The sequence below is a fragment of the Tachysurus vachellii genome, chromosome 1, assembly GCF_030014155.1.
Source record: "Tachysurus vachellii isolate PV-2020 chromosome 1, HZAU_Pvac_v1, whole genome shotgun sequence".
Classification (NCBI taxonomy): domain Eukaryota; kingdom Metazoa; phylum Chordata; class Actinopteri; order Siluriformes; family Bagridae; genus Tachysurus; species Tachysurus vachellii.
Window position 1 is genome coordinate 31,553,300 of NC_083460.1, and position 22,432 is coordinate 31,575,731.

Below are 22,432 nucleotides of genomic sequence, written 5' to 3' on the forward strand. Positions count from 1 at the left end.
CTTCATGTGTTTTCTCTGATCCGATAACTATCCGATTTGTTAAAACTCTTCCATTTACATTCATACCTGCAAACTCACAAGAGGTGAAAAAGGTGACAAGGTTCGAAATAACCCCTTTATTGTCTTTTTATTGCTTTTTGTTCGTCCTCTGCGACTTGAAGTGAGGGACGAAATAGGTGATTGCCTTATCTTGCTTCTGAATGCTGATTGGTCAAAAGACGCGAGGATGATTGAGACGTGAGGCGTCATCTGCTTACTAGCGCTTCACACTCCAGTCCAGTTGGTGGCGGTGAATGCACCAAAAGTTGGTTTGCCATCCGCCATAAAAAGTCATTAGAAGTAGAGACGCGAGGCATCAGGTTGATAGATGGTATACTACGCTGCGTCCAAAACCACCACCTAAGCACTACTTCGCCTAATTATTAGATGGAAGTATGCGATTTCAGACGCAGCTGAAAGAAGGCCCCCCCCCCCCAACTAAAAACTCTTCCGATCTACACGATTCACACAAATGACATATTTTGATTAAAAACGGCGAATTTCACCGAAAAGCGGCTAGTTTGCAGATATGTACATTAGGCCACATAAATGCGTCTTGGCGAATCGGATATCAAGCCGATCTTTCTACTCCCGCCCAAAATGCAAATATATTTTACCTTATTTCCGGGGTAATTGAAATGGAACACGCTTTGGTGTATACTTAAATATACTAATGGGAACTAATGGGTCATCGCAAACTCCGAGTTCATCACAGACCTGATTGCTGATAAAGACCAGACCATATAAAAAAAGCACCATACAAGTGAGGTGAGTGTGAAAAAGCTCTCATGTCTAACAAACACATCAAGGACCAAGTGCAAGGTCATGCCGTTACACGCATGTAGCAACAGACACACGCTGTCTTCACAATAGATTTAGTCTCTAACGAACTATAATTTGCACTTAATGCTAAATAAACAGTGCCTGCCGTTGCAGAATATCAAATTCATTCCGGTTTTTCCAAATCAATATACGGAGGGAACAGGCAAGTACAGCCTTGTAGGGTCAAAACAAATCCAGATCCAGACAAACAGGAAACAACTTAAACATCGAGATCATTTCTGTTTAATAAATTACTTGCAAGATAGAATTATAATGCAATACAAGAGTCTAAATATTTTGGTTGGTTTGACTGGTTATCGTATTAGCCTAGTGAAAAGAATTACTGGTTAGCAACTCAAGTAGAAGACAGAACATAACATTACTCGTTGATTTTTATTTTTAACATAAACACAAATACTTGGGTAAAATATTTTAGATTATTATAACACACAAAATGTTATATAGTATTAGGAGTTCAGCATATATTCAGCGTAGGAATCAACCCTAAATATAAAAGTTTTAAGCTGATTTATGCCGTATTTACAAGCATTTGTTTTAGATTAATCAATCGTCATCACACACATTCTTGAGTTAAATCTAGAACACTGATTAAACAGATTTGTCTGTTTCTGAGGAGGTAAATTTATATACCTTGTGTCACTAACAATTCAAAACAAAACAAAAAAAAAAAAACAAACAAGATCAAATGTAGGCTTTTATCTGCGAGGTGGGCTAGCTAATAAAGCTTTGCTATGTAATCCAGAGTACTCGCAATTTAAAGTTTGGCCTACAACAGTGATAGAAGTCTACTTTAGTAAATAAAAAAGGCGCCTAACTCAACCTGCATAGTTTCTGAGCACCTAAGTTCAGTTTATATTAGTTTCAAACAGCAGCAGATACTATAACTGAGCAAGGAGAAAAAAAATAAAAAGTAAAATGGTTAGATTTAAATAATTTTATAATTGAGTCAATCCTACCTCCAGGACAGGCCCTGCTCCCAGGATGGTCCTCTCTACACCACTTGCATATCCTTTTTGACTCAGAGCAGTCAGGCAGTGGATCAAAAAGTTAGTGCTTTGCGTTTTGCCCGAGCCGCTCTCCCCAGATATAACAATGCACTGGTTGATCCTCTTGCGCAGCATAGCATAGTACGAGACATCTGCAATGGCAAAAATGTGGGGTTCCAGTTTGCCCAGCTGATGGTTCTCATACATCTTGACGTACTTGGGATTGTAGATGGGAAGGAACTTGAAAGGGTTGATGGCAACAAGGATGCTGCCAGCATATGTGTAGATCTTCTTCTTCTGGAAACGGCTGTGCAGGTTGGCCAAGATAGTGTCCTCGTTGAGAATGGGAAGGTTGCAGAGGTCGTTGAAGTCCTCGTGGCGTGGAGGCAAAAAGCCTCGGGCGACCAGGTGCTGAGCATCCTGCTCTCTGCTGACAGTCGGAAGGTGAGCATAGCAGATGGTGCCATCGTGATTGCGTTCTTGCAGGATGAAGTAGAATCCCTCGCTCTGTGAATGCTCCTCCTGGGCTTTCCTGGGCCACAGTAAAACCCTGTGCACTGGCAGATCTGTGGCCTCCAGGACCCACTCCTCCCCTCCGCTCTCCTTCACTTCAGCCAGTACGTAGCACTTGCCGGCATCCAGGCCTAGAGTGGCAGCTGCGTCTTGAATGACGGTGGCCGCAGTGGCCTCTTTGCACACTCTGACTATGCAGCATGGTGCCGTCTCCAAGGTGAGGCGGGGGTAGATTTGAAGAACGTAGGCCCGACCATCTTGGCTAGCTGTGCCCTCGCCATCTGTGACACTCATTGTGACTCTGGATAAGTCGTTTCAGCATTACGCACAGCCTTTCCACTCACCATCTAGCATCTGGGCAAAAGAAAATTCATGTTAATGATGGTATCAGGACCAAGAATGTCTTAACAGTAACATGCTTGAACATGTATGCGTTTGGAAAACATAGCAGCACAGCAGCAATCTTTACATGATGGAAATGTGCTTTTCCACCTTCATAGTTACATGTCTGTACAATCACAAACTTGTCAATGCAAGACACTAAAAGTTCTGTAAGTTTTCAAGTGTTCCACTGCTAGCCTTTAGTCAGGGTTATAAGAAAAATGTTATTTTGTTAGATTTGGAAATTGTGAATTGGAGGAAGAATGTATATGTCTACGTAGGTCCTAGAGTAATGTATCATTTCACTATGTACTTCGTCAGCTAGATACGGTTGAAGATAAATATAGAGTCTTCACTTGAATAAAGACAACAAAAATGATGCCAAATGCTAAGATACTATGTTTAAACAAGACTTGCATTCATGCCTTTATTTCAAGATGACTATAAAACCCCAAAAACTCTAAAATATTACATTGCCAGTTTATTTGCTGCTAAATGCTGCTAGAATGGTAAACAGGACAAAACAATCTTGATGCTGCTTAATAAATACAAAATATTGCTTATTTTTTTCACCAAAAAAGAAGCTTTCCAGTGACGTGAAATATACATGCCACATGCATAACACAATGAGGGTTGGTCAGCTAGAAAAATATAGGGAGAAAAATATTTCAAATGTGGGTAAGTAAGAAATCCATTAGCAAGTGAAACCTGTTTTGGTTTCTCAAACACCCTTGACTACCCTTTTTTTAACCTAAAGCGCTAACATACATAACATCATACATAGCTAATTTTGTACAGTAACTCAGGGGTGAAACACGTTTTTGATTAATATTCTCTAATATTTTTAATGCAGCACATTTCATCTATTGAGTGTTCTGTCCTCACATAACATGTAAAAGATATTTGAAATGGGGTGGTGTGCTTATTTTCTCTTATCTTTATCTGTGAGGTTACTGTGGTGTGCTAGCAGGAAATGTTACAATGGATTTTGCACTTTTTTTTAATAAGGTTTTTACACATTGGGTGTAATAAACCTCGCAAAAATCGTTTTACCTTCAGCCAGAAAGTGCCTCTGGCATTGTGGGTAGTATAGCAGATGGTGGGAATTGGAATGTGCAGGCTGAGCAAGATCACCAAGTATTACTTCTTCATCAAGCACATTACATTTAAACATACAGACCTAATAAAAAAAACTTTCCATCAATGCTTATAAAGTTCTCAGTTTGTCCACATCCCTGCATGCCAAATTTCTCGGTTAAATCAATAAACGCTAGATGTGCGTAGAATTAGAATTATGCAGGAAATATGGCAAGAAAGACTCGGACATTTTTAAATGTACTTTTTAATTTGCTGATTTCATACACTTTAATCTTTTATATATTTTAATTATTAACTACTGTATGATTATACACAGTTAATAACTGTAACCACTGTAGTAACCAGTAATAACTGTACAATCCATCCAATTCTGAACTTCCTCAGCAGATCACTATATTACTGATGAGAGAGAATGAAGCAATTTCTGAATTCTGTTTAAGCCTGCTTCTTGACCCTAGCACTGGATGCCTGTGCCACCCTACACAATACCAAATTGTGTATGCGATGCGTTTTCCCTCTCGTAAGTTCTCATAGCGCGGGTGCAGGGCAAATGCAGGAAGAGTGTCATACAGCTGCAGGCAATATGCTGTTGTGAATCAGCCTTCTCATCAACAGCAGTGACATGCTGCATATCTATAAATACACAAGGCAAAGCCACAAAGCTGTCGTGTCATCAGGGTCAACATCAGCATAGCAACCGTAACCCTTTTCACAGAACTGGCAGCTATAAACAAAAGCGTGAAGGAGGAGAAATGTGCAGAATTTTTTTTATTATAGAGCTAATAACTTTATTCTCACAAACATTATGGTACAACTTGACTCAAAGTGGAATTACTGTTACTACCTGAATGTTTTACTCCGTTACCCAACAATTATTTATTAAACAATGATGTCATATTTTATCCATTTATAGTTACATTTAATTATGTGGAAACAAGTTCGTTCCTGCCCTCACTAGCCATCCTTTGTGCGCTCTCTCACAAAAACAAAAAACCACCACACAGCTTCTCATGTTACAAAGAAACCACACAACTCCTTGGTCCTGAAGATATCGGATAAAAGAAAGCTCTGACTTTTACAAAGAACCGAAACTGTATTTTAACTTTGTATGGCCATTGTTCTCTATGGACATGCACAACAGTACATTACAGATGTAAAAAGAAGCCGAATCACAAACTAGTGTCACTTTACACTAACATCAGTCTCATATGTGGTGTGGCCTGAATCTTAAAAATTAAATAGTGCATTAGAAGTTACTGGGATTATTGACACCTTCTGCTATTCTGCTAGTACTTATGTACACGTAGATGTGGTAAAATCGCCGTAAGCAATTTAATCAGGACTGTCTTTCGCAAAAAGCAATTGCATTAAAGCACAGCAAAACAGTAGATTTCATATTGTGCCTTACACCACATTGCAGTTGAGTTCTCAAATTTAAGTAGTCAGAGTGAACATGGTGATTAATTTAATATAAACACAAAACTCTACAGACAGCACTATTATGTTCCTTATTACAAAGAGGATTTCTGTGGATGTGCCACAAATAGATTTAAAAAGGGGGTCAGGAAGGGTCTTTGAAGGGGTCTGTTTTTTTTTTCGTTTAAGTAACATTTACAGAAGTCTCCAGTGCCAGTGTTTTCCAACTTCATCAGGACAGGATAGTTTACTGGGTAACATGCTGTAACACTTTGCAACACAATTAGAACTGTTTTAACTGTTATACAAACATAAAACACTTTGGCATGGTAACAGTATCGCGCCACCCTGGTGTGTATTATTTGTGTATAACAGCACAGAAAGCTGAGCAAAACCAAAATGCTGGCACAAACTGACCCAAATGAAGTTACTGAAAAGTCTTGAGAAATTGAATGTTGTTTTTAAGCTTGTTAACTTGACAAAGGTCAGAAATTACATTCTGACGGCTTTATATTCAAGGCTTTATAAAATATTAAGCATAATCAAATAACCACTTTTTGGAACAAAAAAAAACACTGAAATATACAAAAGGTAGAAAGATCCTCCTCCCAGTGCCATTTCCCCATATGAAATTCTGTGCCAGTCGACAACAGTGAAACGTCAGACCGCCAGAGATGAAAATGGATAAACTTATTTAAACGCTCCATTACCAGTGATTTCGTTTGGCACATTCTGCTGTTACTGTTAGTAAGAGTAGCAATAGTAAAGGCATTTGTAATCAACTGATTGAACAGATGAAAATCCTTACTATATGAATGATACTGAAAAGCTCCATCAATTAATAACTTACACAAGAAATTATTCTGACTGAGGAGTCAGTCATATCAAAGAGAATCTAGCTTGTTAGAAGAAATGACTAGCTACGTGCAAGGGTTTTGTTTATTATAGCTCATGAAGCTAGCATGTGCGTAAGCAAGAGATAGACTAGCTATCTCCTGTAAAGTCAGTCATAATGATGACATTCATACAAAAAGTTCATCCAACTAGTTCAAGCAGCTAATTTAAATTAATTTGCACCAATCACATTTCTTAAACAAAAGTATTCTATTCAAAATAAAGCATATCTAAATTTTCTGCTTGGGTCACCTGAATCAGTTAAACTAATGCAAAAAGCAAAGCAACCATAAAAAAACCCTTTTGCTCAGTTGTGAGCTGCCTGCTTTAATTCTGCCAGCTTCACGTCCTCCTCTTCACTGACAACTAAAATCAAATATACAAATAACTAAATACATTTCTAAATCTGTGACAAGGACAGAACTGAGCTTTTGTGCATCTCAAAACATTTCAGATAGCTACATTAAAAATAATGGACCTGTGTTCTCTGAGCTCAGATGAGGTTTGTGGTTTTCCTGTGCAATTGGTAAAGGCTTCCTTACCCTTCTCTGCTGCTGTATTTCTGACCAATGAGTTTTACTGTTTGTGTGCTGTGCGAAGCCAAACCAGTATGAAAGCATCATAATCTAACTAAGAACTAAGGACATGCTCAAGATAATCAAACTTCAACTTTGTTGTTTACTCCAGTTGGGCCATGTGATCTTCGAATTAATTGTGGGTTTCTACTGACAGTAAGTGAGATCAGAGATGAGATGACAGACAAGTGATAATCTCAAGTACAGAGTCAGCAATGAACCGGCAAAACCATTCTATTAGCAAACTAGTGACTCAGGCCTCTCTCTCTCTCTCTCCCCCTCCAACAGTCTCTCCTTAATGCTGCCTGGGTGTCTATGGGCCTTTTTACACCTGGTCACTTCATGTGTTTTCTCTGATCCGATAGCTATCTGATTTGTTAAAACTGTTCCATTTACATTAGGCCACATAAATGAGTCTTGGCGAATCGAATATCAAGCCATCTTTCTACTCCCGCCCAAAATGCAAATATATTTTACCTCATTTCTGGGGTAATTGAAATGTAACACACTTTGGTTTATGCGGTTTTCAGAATGCAATCAAAATGAAGATGAAAAAACCTGTTACGACGATTAGGCTACAAAAAACAGCATTTACTGTTGCATAAAAGCTGCATTTTCGCTGGCAGCAGCAGTGCATTTTAAGAACCAACGAGACACCTGGGTGAAAGATCACTTGCGAGTGACGTACTTCCGTTTGAACCACATTCATTTACACCTGTCCAGTCTCATCCGAAATGCGTCCCAGACCACCTCCTGAAGTGGTTTGAACGATCGGATTTATATCCATCTCGAAAACGTTTCAGAGGGCATTTAGACCTGGTCTTTTTACGATCTGACAAACGCATGAAGTGATCAGGTGTAAAAAACCCCTATGTTTCTCTCTCTGTCTCACTGTCATTGCTTCTATCTCTCACTTTTGTTCAACACCACTTTCTATGTCTCCCTTTCTATTCATGTACGTCTCCTGTCATTGTATCTGTCTCTGGCTTAAAGCTGGAGAGAACACTCAGTAAACCCCCCCCCTTCATTCTATCAGCTATTCTTTTGCCATACAGATGAGTAGATGCAAGCATCACTTAGCCCTCCCTCAGAGGCTGGACCTGTGAGCATTTGGCTGGTATGCCATTCTGGAAGAACAGAACAAGAAAGAATGAGAAGGAGGAAGAAGAAGAAAAAAAAAAAAAAAAAAAAAAAAAAAAAAAAAAAAAACCACGTCCTGAAGTAATTCAGCCATGGAGTCGTTATGGAGGCCAGATGCAGCCGGACTTGTTCTGAATGAAAAGGCTGTCTCCATGTAGGAATGCGTGGGTGGAAATAAAGCTTTTGTTTAAAGATTACCTCAGTTTAAGGCCAGTAAGTCTTTTAGCAGATGGAAGGGTCAGAAAAGAGAAGGAAAACGGTGCACAGAAAAAATATATATATATACCGGACGCATGTCTTCTTTCCAGTAGAAAAGGTTTTTATTTTCATATACATTGCAGTATTTGGACTGCATTCTGAAAACTTCTGAAAACTTTTGTTTAAATATACTTTTTTTCTCCCTGTGGCAACTGATTTTCTCAGACAGGGTGAAAGCAAACAAAACCAGAGAAAAGAGGTCTGGCGCTACTGGGATGATTGAGTATCACATCACGCAAACCACTCTCTTGTGAGAATTTGACACCAGTCTTGGCTAAGCTCAATAAAACACTGCTTGTCGTTTAAAACATCATGCTTGAGACTTGCTGTGCAGAGGTCTCCTGCTGAGACACATGTGGTCTGACTTTAGCTACCTAAAATGTTTTACTGCATCAGAAAAAGTATTCAGACTTTTGATTACAGCGTACATACAATCAGCATTAGCCACTGGTCAACTTGAAAAAAGCTCAGATATAAAAGGTGTGAATGTAACAGGATTATTCGTGATGCTGGGTGCATCAGAGAACAAATATAATACTGTTCATATATATTTACCATTAATTAATGAAACCAAGTGATGTATATTCTTCATTCCAATCTCTGGTCAAAGTCTGTGTCCTGTTCTCAGTTTCAGCGCCAAAGTTGTTCATACTATTAGATGCTGTCTTTGCTCAGATCTCACTGGTGTTTTGGGTTTCATTAAATCACTACAAGCTGCACATACATTTTGAGGCAATCCAGAGTGAATATTAAAGTCAACTGCATGAAAAAAGACTCCAATCACTTCCACAAACTTCAGAAAGTAAAAATGTGCTTTTGGTTTGCAGCCTGGCAACAGCACCCCTTGGCTGGTTCCCATACCCCAAATCCTCAGACATAAAAATTGCCAAGGTCACCTGCATCCAGCTTCCATTTATATTCACAACGTGACACAGTGTTAACAATGATGCATGTTACAAAAACTTTACAAGGGAAGTTGGAGCTAGACTGCAGACATGTTCTAACAAGGTGATCATAAAGTAGAGATCTGTAACAGGCAGCAGATAAAGCCATGACAAGAATAAAACTACACATTCAAGTTTACTGAATATTGGAGACTAAAGAGAAGTAAGAGTAAAGAGTACTTTTAAGGGTGAAAAATATTGCCACTTCATTTTCTCCTTTAGCTAGACTAACAATTTTAAAATGAACGCCATAACTTCTAACTTTTAAATGAATTGACTGAATACTGTGATCAATTTTATGACATGCTCAAATCTTTCAAGTCTACATGAAGGGGTTTAAGAGTTGTGATTTGATCCTGTATATTGATGTATTTCCAGGAAGTCAAAGAGATGGAAGAAGGTGGAGGACATGTGATCTAAAGAGTATTTAATTAGATAAACACAAAACCAGTAGCATGTGTACCGTCAAATGTTTTTAATCATGCTCTCAGAAGCGACAAACTATAATATCTCCAAACATTCTTTTGTAAATTTTCAGGATATACTATGGAATAGTATATTGTTGGTGTCTAACACACTAATGAACAGAAACAAAAAGCACTAAACAACTATTCTATTTTTTATTTCAGGAGCGCCTTAAAAGTGCTTTATCTAGCTCACATAAGCTAGAATGCATGTCTCCGCATCATGCAGGAGTGTGTACCGCAGTGCCCGAAAAACATCTTGAAAGTATTAAGTATAGTGGGATGCTATAATTCACTTGGATGTGACGAAGGACAAAATAAGGAGAACCATAATTAACATCTGACCGTACAGTCACGTTGCAGAGAGTGTGCGGGAAAGTTTGTCCTACTTTATCCAAGTAGGTTAACATCTCTCTGTGAAGTCTCCCAAGTCTTAGGATACTTTCTTTGCTATTTTAAACAGAGATCATTACAGCTCCAGTCATTAATCAAAGCATGATGAACTGTTGCTGTTGATTCTGCTGCCTCTGCCTGAAAGTGCAGAGCTCTGGGATTAGTTGGCATATCCAAATGGAATCCCACGTCACATAGTGGCCTCGCCTTTCTGACTTAGCTTTGCCGTTCTGGACTCAGCCTTGGGCGCCTACGACTGAAAGGCAGATGCTGAAAGAAAAACTGGAAAATGTTCTGCCTTGGAAAGTCTGCCATTTTGTTTCATTCTTTCATACTTTCCAGGTTATTAGACATCTATTGTTTGTTTTCAGAAAGAGCTATAAAGCAGAAACGAACACAGAAGGTCTTTTCTTTAAAAAATAAATACATTTTAAAAAAAAACCCTATCTAGGCTAGAAGTCTCACTCTTCCTCAATTTCTGCATTCTGGGAACCAAAACTGCACAATGCCTGCAAGACCACATACTTCTGTCAGTTCTACAGGCCAAAGTCACAGCTTCTCTTTTTCACTCATGCTAATTCACAACAGCATGAAAAGAAACACTAAGAAGGTTTGTGATTCAAAAGTTTTATAATGTGAATGAGTCAAACATGAGATGTCAAGTTACATCTCCATTTCTTTTTTTTTTTAAACTGTTATTCAAATTAGTGTACTTAGCCTAATTGCTAATGTGTCATTCGTATACCAGAAACACAGAAGAGCAGATTAGAAAGTGGACACAATGCTAAAGCTGAATTCTGATGTAACTTTCAGGATATGGGGTTTAGTTCCTTTGAACCAGTTCTATGGACACCAGGAGCATATCAATGCAAAATGTGTGTTCTTCTACACTCAAACAACCTAAAAACATGTTATCTATCTCTCCAGCAGTGATGATATTTTTATTCATTTTTCAGCCCCCTTTAGCCAGAGGTAGAAGAGTAAATGAGAGAAACTAAATGTAAGGGTTAGGTTTCTATGCTTAAGGGGTCAGCAATGCTTCCTGATGTTCCTGGTCCTAGTGTTCAAACATTGGGACACAACCACTGTAAAGCTACAGACATTGCCTTCTGAAAGTTCCTTCAATACACAGTAATTGTCCTGTGGTCCGATAGCAAAGTGAACATAGCTAACAATAGGATTAAAGTGAATGAGCTGGGATCTTGAAAGAACTATTTAACAATGTCTGCAGAACTTCAAAAATCACTGTCTAATGATCCTTCACCCCCTCTCTCTCCCTCTCTCTCTCTCACACACACACCACTTCCTGTATGAGCTCAGCATCTGACAGCATTTTACAGTTAGGACATAGTCATCAGAGCCACAATGCTACCAAACCACTCTCTACCTATATTCACCTCAAGAGTGACAGAATCTTTTCCTGGGCCTAAACACGCAAGGGAAGGCTGACAAATGTTTGTGATGACTAATGCTGTAGAGGTCAGACATCAGGCACAACTTTAAAGCAATAAAGCAATAATTTATCAACACTGAAACCTTAAGATCCAGTGTTTTATCACCGCTCACAAAATGAATTACACAGGAAGCAGAGCCGGGCTTCACTATCCACAGCTATACACCTTTATTTTGCATCCCAAGACAAGCTGCACTATTTATCTTCTTCAACGAGAAAGCAAGGAATAAAACACTCGAATAACAAAAAATAAAAATCTCTGACTGTTACAAAGCACTGACAATGGAGACTCCTTTCTTAAATGTTAAACATATACAGACAGAAAACTTATCAATATCAATGGTTTATGTTTTTTAATCAATAAATGCATCAGCCAGAATTGCTTCTACAGAGAATTAATCAACACCTTTCTGACTTATCAGTAGTGCCGTGTGAAATTAAACAGAAATTTAAACAACTTATTTCTTGTGTCAATTGGGCAAATTTAGTCAATGCATGCAGACAGAAGTGCTCTCCATGAAAGAAACCTTTTATTTGATCTTGTCTGGACTAATAGTATTTGCTTGTTAATTCAGTCTATAGTGGGTCTCTGAAAATGACAGTGATCTGAGAATGGTCTAAATTGCCTCATAAATAAATCAAATGAAAAGCAGATCATTGGAATTTTCACTCTTGGCAGAAATTGTGTACGTGTTGAATGAAACTTCTTGGTTTCTGGCCTACAACAGACTGCCAGATTCACTGCCAGAATTTCAATCACACCCAGTTGGGTTGTCCATATTTCTGCTTACAGCCTAAGAATGGTTCAGTGTCAAATACTGGTAGGAGTGACTAGGTTTGACAAAAAGGTGCGATCAAAATGCTTTGATGCCCTTAAATTAAGGTGTTTTCACACTAGGCCTGAATAGTCTGTACCCAGGGTAGAGTCTGGGCTCTGTGTGGGTTTGATTACAGCTTCCAAATTGTAGATCGACAATGCATGTTTCCATACATCAATTTTGTGCATACATGTTTTCAAAATGGTGGACGCTAGGTCTATCAATTTATAAATTGTGGTAAGACTACTTAATCTGCAAAGACAAGCAGTTTTTGAAAGCATGTAATTGTGAAGGAATTCCAGCAAACAAGAAAACGATCAACAAAACTGAGCAAATTACAGCACTGACTTTAACAGACTATAACCTTTTCGCACCAACAAGGAAGTAGAAAAGGAAGAAAAATGACAAGTGGTATGTGTACCATGTTACTAAGTGTTGGGCAACTAGTGCACATAACTTAGGCACCTGATTCCCACCAGTGTGCAGTAGAAGAGAACCCCAGATCACCATTCTGGGTCAAATCAAGAGGACCAGGGATCAATTTCTGGACTGCTCATAGGCTTGAAACGTTCACACTTCACAAAAAAAAAAAAGACACAGATTCCAAACAAAAAAATGCAAGTCCACAAGAACATGTGCATACAATAATATGCAGCTGTGCCCTTCATTCTGATCCCAATATTACCCATCAAACTATTAGATAGTACAAGTGGAGTTGCAAATTTATTTCACACAAAATGAGCTAAATATGTTTCACTATAAATTGTGGAATATTAAAATATTCCACAGTCCAGATTTGTTGAAAAAAGTGGGTACGACAAAGTGGAAACAGCAGAGAGAGAGAATACAGGACCATTCTCAAAGGACCAGACCCACTTTTCTTTTACATACACTGTAATTATGGTTATTTTTAAAACTTGGTTCTTGGGGAACAGAAATGGAGTCATAACTAGAGAATGGCATCTTGGAGGAGTTCACTTTGAAAACTTAATTTTTCCACTTAATGCACATTTTCACCACACCATGAGTGCATCATATGTAATGCACACAACACAAATCTGTTGGTTATTTAGTACATGATTGAAAGCAGTGTTTTCTCCTCCTTTCTCCCTATAAAAGACACACCCTTCAACATCCGTGTCAGACTGCATTGGGCCACTTATGGATTAAAGGCTTCTCTTTACCGTGCATGTGCACACGCATCCAAACACACAAAAATCACATTAGTGCTTTGCATTCTAAATAGATATGCTGCACATTTTACAAGGTCTGTGACATCTTTGGGGATTTGTGGGCTACTTCAAGTTTAGGAGCAAACTACTAATTTTGATATGCACCATCAGAGATGCCAACAAGAATATCATGGGCAGACAGAGGGCACTGAGGAAATTCCTAGTGCATGTCAGTGGACAGACAGTTTATTTATTTTTCCAGTAAGAAAATAAAATATGGTTTCAAGTACTACTTAATAAATAGCTCCTCAATTTTCTAACAACCAAAAAGAACACAGTCCAACCCACTTTTAGCTCACAAACTGGAGACTAATTCACAGATTTCAACTTGATTTTGTTGTGCCACAAATGTGTCTTTAAGATGATGAATCCTTTTCCCTTTGGCTAACTGGCTTTTCCCATCAAGAGAATTTTATTTGCATGTCATTTGACTGCTATTTTAATTAAATTCACAAAAAAAAAAAACAACAAACAAACAAACAAAAAAACCCCCACACATATGATAAAAATAATCACCAAATAGTCAATTAAAATGTAAGGAAACTCATTAACATTACAACAAAATGTGTGCATTATGTTGTAGTGAGCAGCAAGCAACAAACTGTTACCTTTTTTTGTTGGCATGAAAACAGACACATATTTCAACATATCGTGTACTAACTCATCAAGAAGCCGTTCCTGTATGCAGAATCACACCAAACTTGATCCCTAAGAGTCGATTTACTGAATCCAGGCACTGAAACCTATGAACGAATCCCAAAGATTTGATTTTGATTTCACACTCCAAAAATGACTTGCAAAAATGGCAAGCTAAATGAATTTAGCATTGTAGTATTCCTAATAAAAAGAAAGCTGGTGAATATGTTGCTTTTATTTTTAATTTGTTTGGTCAGAATTGAAAAATCAGGGCTGTTTGGTATATATCTTTTAAATCATCCTACTAATGAGTTACTCTGAAAAATAATCAAAAGCATTTAAGGTCCCAAGGCTGAAATTTTTAGGGAGTTATCCTTATCTCCAAAACTACTACACAAAACACAGCCAGTCAAAACTAGTAAACGTGTAAAACATGTCACTAGTCAATCCCATATTTCCAGTGGTATGAAAAGGTCATGACAATTGATGACATAAGTCAGCTTTAAGAAAATGAATACAGACTGCATGGGAACAAATATGATTGATCATGCTTTGTTTCTATTCCATGGAGAGACCAGCAAGATGATCACATGAAGAGATGATCACACAAGAGGGCAGTGTGGTTTGATAAGGAAATAGTTATGTCATTAAGATGAGTATGCATTCACACTAGCAAACAACAGGTGACAATGAAGGTCTTGTGTATGTTTAAGATAGTCTGGGAATCGCAGCCCACCTCCTTAACATGGAGGCATCCGAGAAAGAATCCGTTTAATTTATAGTTCCTATAAACGCTTATTATAATGCTGCTCAATCTCAATAAACATTTAATAAACTATAAATAAGAAAAGGAGCCCAATATGATCATGCACTTCTCCGAATGCATGTATTTTAAACCTCTGGGTGTCTGGAAAGATCAGTTCATATATTATACTTAACTAATGTTGGTAATATTGCCTGCTGTTATCTAATGACATTAACTTTCAGCTTAAATGAGGACTTTTAAACATGTCAAAGTTTATAAACCATAAAAATACAGTAAAGAAAATAGCTCAAACAAAAATTATAGACTTTTATTGATCCAATAGCACCAATGTAGAACACCTACAGACTATAGTTACAACTATAGTATAACTATACTGAGGCTGAGAGTCCACTGTCTTACATCAACACACGAATAAAGCGTATTTTGATTGGCCATGTATATTGATTACACCTAGAGAAAGACTGCAGACAGAACCTTATATTACCAAATTTACGCATCAACAAAACGCTAGATTGAACCCAATAATACTGAGATCATGATGATGTGTTAGCTTATATCATAAACCAGTATTAAGAGAAGACATGGGTGCAGTCATGTTAAACTTCCACAAACATGTTGCACGTCGACATTTGACTTCGATGCTAATTTGCTGAGGTTTATTTATCATTGAACAACTTTAAAGTCAATTTAATTCATTTTAAAAATAGCTCTCCCTGGTAGATGCATAAACTACTTTGAACATGTGAAATCAAAATATAGAAATAAAGGCATAGGACATGGTCTGCATTTCATCCTCACTTCCTTTTTGGTGATTTGTTTTTTTCCATGGCTCACTTATTGCTCAGAAATGTAGCAAGCAAGGTTTAAATCTGCATTGGAGAGGGTGCACGATGTGCCCAGTTTTTTTTTTGCAGAATCCTAATCCTCATAATAGTATCCAGAAATGTAAAAAAATACATAGGTGACTTCTATAATCAACGCCAAGGAGGTTTCTACACGGCCACAAGTGTCAAACCATCAACATCATTGACTTGATGCTCGATAGTATGAACGCAGAAATAAAACATGACTGAACATATCATACATAACTCAACAATTTTTTGTAATAACAAGAAAAATGTAACCAAGGTTAAGAGCAAACGATAAATGCATAGTCTTGAGCGTTAAAGAAGCTAAATTTACACTTTACCGTCCTAAATATTAAGTGGCTATAAACAAAATGAAGTTATTAGCAAATTAAATATGGCACACATTTTATGAAAAGTCTTCATAGTAAACTTTACAGTTTGTGACCGGGAGCTACAATTTCCCCACTAATAGTTTATACTTTTTATGTATCGATCTCCTTTTGGTTTTATTTTTATCTTTAATTCCATTCCTTTTTATTCTTGAATGCCGGACAGGCGTAGAATTCGATCTGACACAACATTAAGTCATTTCTAGAACACACGATAGCAAACAGTTAGCCGCCTAGCTAACAGCTATGCTACATGTTACAAAGCATACAAAGGCTTGTTTAACACAACAGGCAAAGGCAATCATTAACACCCCGTGTAAATCTTGTTAACTTTTAGTCAACATTAGCTTCATAGCTAAACGTAGTAAAGACAAAATCATAATTAGTTTAACAGAAAATTACTTACCTTGTCTGAAAACCTACTTTTGGAAGCGACACATGAACGATTAAATATATCCGCAAAAAAACATGTATTAGATATATATATAAATATAAATATACAATCCTTGCAGCAAAAAAAGGAGAGCTTTGATTGGAGCTGAAGTATTTTCAGCTTTAATGCCAATCCAAAAGTGGTTAAATGTCGTTAAATGTTAGCGAACCAGCTAATCAACTTAGCTAGCGTCCGTCAGCTTGGTCTTTCATGTGCTATCCCGAAAAAAAAACCGATTTTACTTCAGCAAAACAGCAGACACAGGAGCCGATACAGACACAGGAGTCAATGCTTTCTCGTTACACCCGGAAACGGCTGATTGTTACTCACATCCGAATTAAGAAATAAATTAATCAGCCGTTAAATCACTTTCAAACTCGGCTCGCGCTTGTGTGTCGCGCGCACTTCCTTTGGGTTTCTCAAGCCCAGATGATGAGAGCGTTCCAGTCTCGCGCTTTCTGAGGGGAAAAGGGGGTTGGCTGGAACCGCAGCGACGGCGCTCTCGCGCAGCGTGCGCGCCCCCGCGAGGACGGAGGAAGAGAGTACATTACAGGTAATAAATATAAGTTTGGACGTGAATTTCAAATGTGTGTATTATGTTTTTATATTTATTATAAAGTTTTTTGTTAGAATAAAAATGATTCTTTTTTATTTTATTTTATATGCACATAGAGAGTACATTACAGGTAATAAAAATAAATTTGGACGTGAATTTTAAATGAGTATTATGTTTTTATATTTATTATAAAGTTTTTTTTGTTAGAATAAAAATTGTTCTTTTTTATTTTGTATGCACATAGAGAGTACATTACAGGTAATAAAAACAAGTTTGGACGTGAATTTCAAGTGTGTGGATTATGTTTTTATATTTATTATAACGTTGTTTTTTTTTAGAATAAATTTTTTTTAAATTTTATATGCATGTATATATTTTGGGAAAACGATCATTGTTATACAGTGTGCATTCTAAAATTTCTAATTGTGTATCCCTGAATATTTTATCTTTTTCAGGACTTTATCAATTATCATTACCATTATCAAAGGCACTTTTATCTTTACACTTGAACTAACTGTTCTACTTGATGCCTAATATATCCCACCCTTTGAGAGGTGCCATTGTGAAAAGAAAAGTCAGCACCTGCCAGTGTTTTTAATGTTATGGCTGATCTGTGTACATACACTCTCCATCTACTTTATTAGGAACATCTACACAATCATTCAGTTATCTAATCAGCCAATCATGTGGAAGCAGCAAAAGCAAAAAAAAAGTGATGGTTCCGGCCCCAAAGGACAAAAATATGACATTTCTCATTTTACTTCCATTGACCATCCAAGCTATACATTTTTCTGGAAGCACCATAGGCTATTCCATGCTGATGGCCTTTACCCCAGCAGAGTTGGAGCGGAAATCCTCTCGGACAAATCTCCAGGGTGCTGCACACCTTCTGACTGGTAAACTACGATTTAAATCTAAACTTCAAGCGCCATACTTCACCTCATCAACACATTGATACAAATGCACATATAAGCTCATCCTATAGAAATTGCGTCTGTTCCCTGAGTAGTGAGATCAAAAAGTAAATGCATGAGAAGTTCTCTAAATAATCTTACCATAATTGGACCAGAAAAATGCCAAGGAAACAAACAAAAACTGTTCCTAAAGTTTGGGCTTCTGAACATTAGATCACTTGCACCAAAAGCACTTGTAAATGAAATCATCTCAGAAAATAGCCTTACTGCACTCTGCCTTACTGAAACTTGGATTAAACCAAATGATTACATCGGTCTAAATGAGTCTACCCCGTCAGGATATATCTATATACCTCGCACATATATATCTATATATCTCATACATGCACATGAAAAAATCCCTGATGTCTCTTGCTCTAGCAACCGTGTATAGACCCCCAAGGCCCTACAATGATGTTCTTAGAGAATTATCGATTTTCTTTCAGACCTATTGGTTAATTTTGATAACGAATTAATTGTAGGAGACTTTAACATTCACGTTGACAATACAAATGATGCTTTAGGACTCACATTTATGGACCTACTAATCTCATTTGGGCTTAAACAAAACATCACTAGAGCAACTCATCGTCTTAATCATACGCTAGATTTAATGATATCACATGGAATAGATGTCACTGATATAGATATCAGTGATCACTGATATAGTCACTGATCACTGATATAGTCTCACCTAAAGCTCTACACTCAAAACTACAGCGCTTTACAAGTACAGGACAGGAAGAGTTAGATAAGCTTATTACTACAGCTAAACCAACAACTTGTTCTCTAGACCCCATTTCAACTAAATTACTGAAATAAGTGTTACATAAAGCTGGTGAGCCTCTTCTTAATATTATTATCTCCTCGCTATCTTTAGGTTACATCCATAAATCTTTCAAGTTGGCAGTTATTAGGCCACTCATTAAGAAACAGAATTTAGATCCTAATGAACTATCAAATTACAGACCCATTTCACATCTTCCGTTTATGTCTAAAATACTAGAAAAGGTTGTGTCTGTTCAACTGAGCGCCTTCTTACAGGAGAACAATATCTTTGAAGAGATTCAGTCAGGTTTTGTGAAAGTTACAAAAGCTTCAGACCAAGACTGTATGTCCCTATTAGTTCTACTTGACCTTAGTGCTGCATTCGACACTATAGATCAAAATTACACAGGTATACATGGACAGGCTTTAAGTTGGTTTAGATCATACCTGTCTGATCGATACCATTTTGTAGAATTAAATGGTGAATCCTCCAGTTTGTTGCCAGTTCATTATGGGGTCCTTCAAGGATCAGTCCTAGGACCTCTGCTTTTCTCGATATACATGCTTCCATTAGGGAACATTATTAGAAGACATGGGATTAGTTTTCACTGTTATCCTGATGATACACAGTTATATATCTGATCAAAACCAGATGAAATAGCTAAATTGTCCAAATTAACCGAGTGCGTTAGAGAGATAAAAGATTGGATGAGCTGTAATTTTCTGTTGTTAAACTCTGATAAGACAGAAATACTATTTATTGGTCCAAAAACCAGTACACAGAAGCTCTCACAATTCAACTTCAATTTAGAGGGATGTACTGTTACTAGTAGCTCCACAGTGAAAGACCTGGGTATTATATTAGACAGCAACTTGTATTTTGAAAATCATACTACATCGCCCATACTACAAAAACAGGCTTCTTCCACCTTAGAAATATTGCCGAGCTGAGAAACATCCTGTCTGTATCTGATGCTGAGAAGCTAGTTCATGCATTCATGACAATCTAGACTGGACTATTGTAATGCATTACTAGGTGGTTGTCCTGCATCTTTAATAAATAGGCTACAGTTAGTCCAAAATGCAGCTGCCAGAGTTCTCACTAGGACAAGAAAGTATAATCATATAACCCCAATTTTATCATCTCTACACTGGCTACCTGTTAAGTTTAGAACTGATTACAAGCTGCTGCTACTTATGTACTGTACAAGGCTCTTAATGGATTAGCTCCTATGTATCTAACTAGTCTTCTAACACGTTACAATCCTTCATGCTCTCTGAGATCACAAAACTCAGGACTTCTGGTAGTTCCCAGAATATCTAAATCTACTAAAGGCGGTAGAGCGTTTTCGTATTTAGCTCCCAAACTTTGGAACAGTCTTCCTGATAGTGTTCTGTGCTCAGACACACTTTCCCAGTTTAAATGTAGATTAAAAACTCATCTCTTTAGTCAGGCATACACATAATACTTCCCATAATATTGTGCACCATTACATCAGACTTGCAAATATTATGAACAGCAGATATGTTAATCCCTCTCCACTGCTTCTCTCTTTCTACCAGAAATTATACCAGCTCAGATCGTCTTCCGTGCGATGAAGATTTTGGACCTTCACTGAGATGAGGGCCCACTCTGAGAATCTAGAGATCTACCAGCTCCAGTTAGACTCTGCGATACTAAAGAGGAGATGTGAACTCCATGTGATCTTTCGCATCAATACAACATTTGTCAGACTGTATATTTATAATCACACCCTCCAGTGTCACCCATATGAGGATGAGGTTCCCCTTTGAGTCTGGTTCCTCTCAAGGTTTTTGTTCCTTTACCATCTTAAGGGAGTTTTTCCTTGCCACTACTGCCTGAGTCACCTCAGACTTGCTCATAGGGGATAAATACATACACATTGTGAACTAAATATATCTAATATTAATCTTGAATTTTGCATTCTATTAATCATTATATTATTATTTATATTAACCTTTTGTTCTATGTTTATGTTCTCTAAAGCTGCTTTGAGACAATGTCAATTGTAAAAAGCACTATACAAATAAACTTGAATTAAATTGAATAACATATCTGATATAAAGATACCTGTATAAGGCAAACAGTTCTTATTCTTGATAAATAGAGATATAGATAAATCTTTTTGCCTGATAAATAGAGCTAACCAATAATATTATTACAGAAAATGCACTACATATGACATTTGCATTTACATGACGGCCTTATCCAGAGCAACATACAAAAGCGTTTTGAAGTCAAGAAGAAGATAAGTTGAGTGTTATCAGGATATAACTTTGCTATGAGAGTGAGTATAGAGGAGAGGACCAAATCCTGAGCCCTGGGGTACACCAGTGAAAGGTCTTTGTAGAGTTGCTGTTTCTCCCCTCAATGTTACCTGATATGAGTTCCCTTGCAGGTAGGAAGCAAACCATTCCTATGCTGCTCCACAAATTTCAAGACTTGTCCAAGGGTGGACAAGAGAGTCTTGTGGTTGACTGCCAAACGGTAGAGAAGGATGAGGACTGATGTCAGCTTGGCTGATCTAGCAACATGTACTGTAGCTAAGAGAGTGTGCTACTTTGAAGATAGATTGGTTGGGATCTTGGAGGTTGTTCTGTGAGAGATAGACTGACAGATGATTATAAACAATGCGTTCAAGAATTTTAGAAAGAAATGAGTGATAAAAAAATTGTGAAGTGAAAAAAAAAAGTGATCAAAAAAAGTGATACCGTTCTGTAGTTTCTGATGTCTCATTGCTCCAGATCAGGTTTCTTCAGGATAGGAATAACTCTTGCTCTTTTGAAGGTAGCTGGTACCTAACCAGATCCATCCATGGATCCATTATGATTTTATCTCATATGAGCACAATGCTGTCTCAGTTCTCTGTGAAATCTCAGGTATCCATTAAAAGCCATTAAGAATTCTAGGAATGATTTTAAAACTGAATCAAGTAACCTGAATCAGAAAACCTGACACTTGGTTGCTTTTTAGTCATTTTGATTGAAGATTGAGATTTGATTGAAGAGTCAGATTGAAGTACTGTGACAAAAACTGGAGTACAAATCCATTTTAGGTTTCAGGTAAGATCATTCTCCAGGTATAAAAGACTGCACTGCCCACATACAAACACATGGTGGCACACTTTGCAAGTAATTCAAGTTTAGGAATACCAACTGCAATCACTTAATGAGAGAGATAAGAGAAGAATGACCAAACTGCTTTGAACAGACTGGAGGCCTTTGGTAGCTCAAATAATCACTCTTTACAACTGTAGTGATAAAAATGATCTCAGTACACCCCAACATTTTGAACATTAATATCACTTTAGGTTGCACTCTGGTCAGCCATATGTCCAGTTTTAGTCTGTTCCCACTAAAAAAATGAAATTAGCATTTTCTGAAATTAATAAACTAGCTTGTCTGGCACCAAAAAACACACCATGCTCAAAGTCACCGTGTTTGATTTTTTTTCCTATTCAGATGTTTGATGTTAACATTAACGTAATCTCTCCGTTTGTATACGCAAAAAAATTATCCACTGCACTGGTACCACAGTGCATTCGGCTGACTGTGTAATTGAATGACTATGCTAATAAAGTGGCCTGTAAATACATTTTATTGATGCATAGTTTA

General features: G+C 37.4%; 1 protein-coding gene across 1 annotated transcript in view; it reads right to left on the reverse strand.

The window, feature by feature from the left end:
- The window catches only part of si:zfos-588f8.1, a 57,334-nt gene extending 40,402 nt beyond the window's left edge, over nt 1-16,932 (reverse strand). Inside the window, exons 1-2 of the mRNA XM_060883285.1 lie at nt 16,493-16,932; nt 1,839-2,735 (exon numbers count right to left, since the gene is read on the reverse strand). Coding sequence (XP_060739268.1) covers nt 1,839-2,675 — 837 coding nt within the window. The 5' untranslated portion in view covers nt 2,676-2,735; nt 16,493-16,932. The remainder of the gene's footprint in view (nt 1-1,838; nt 2,736-16,492) is intronic.
- Nucleotides 16,933-22,432: the final 5,500 nt, after the last annotated feature.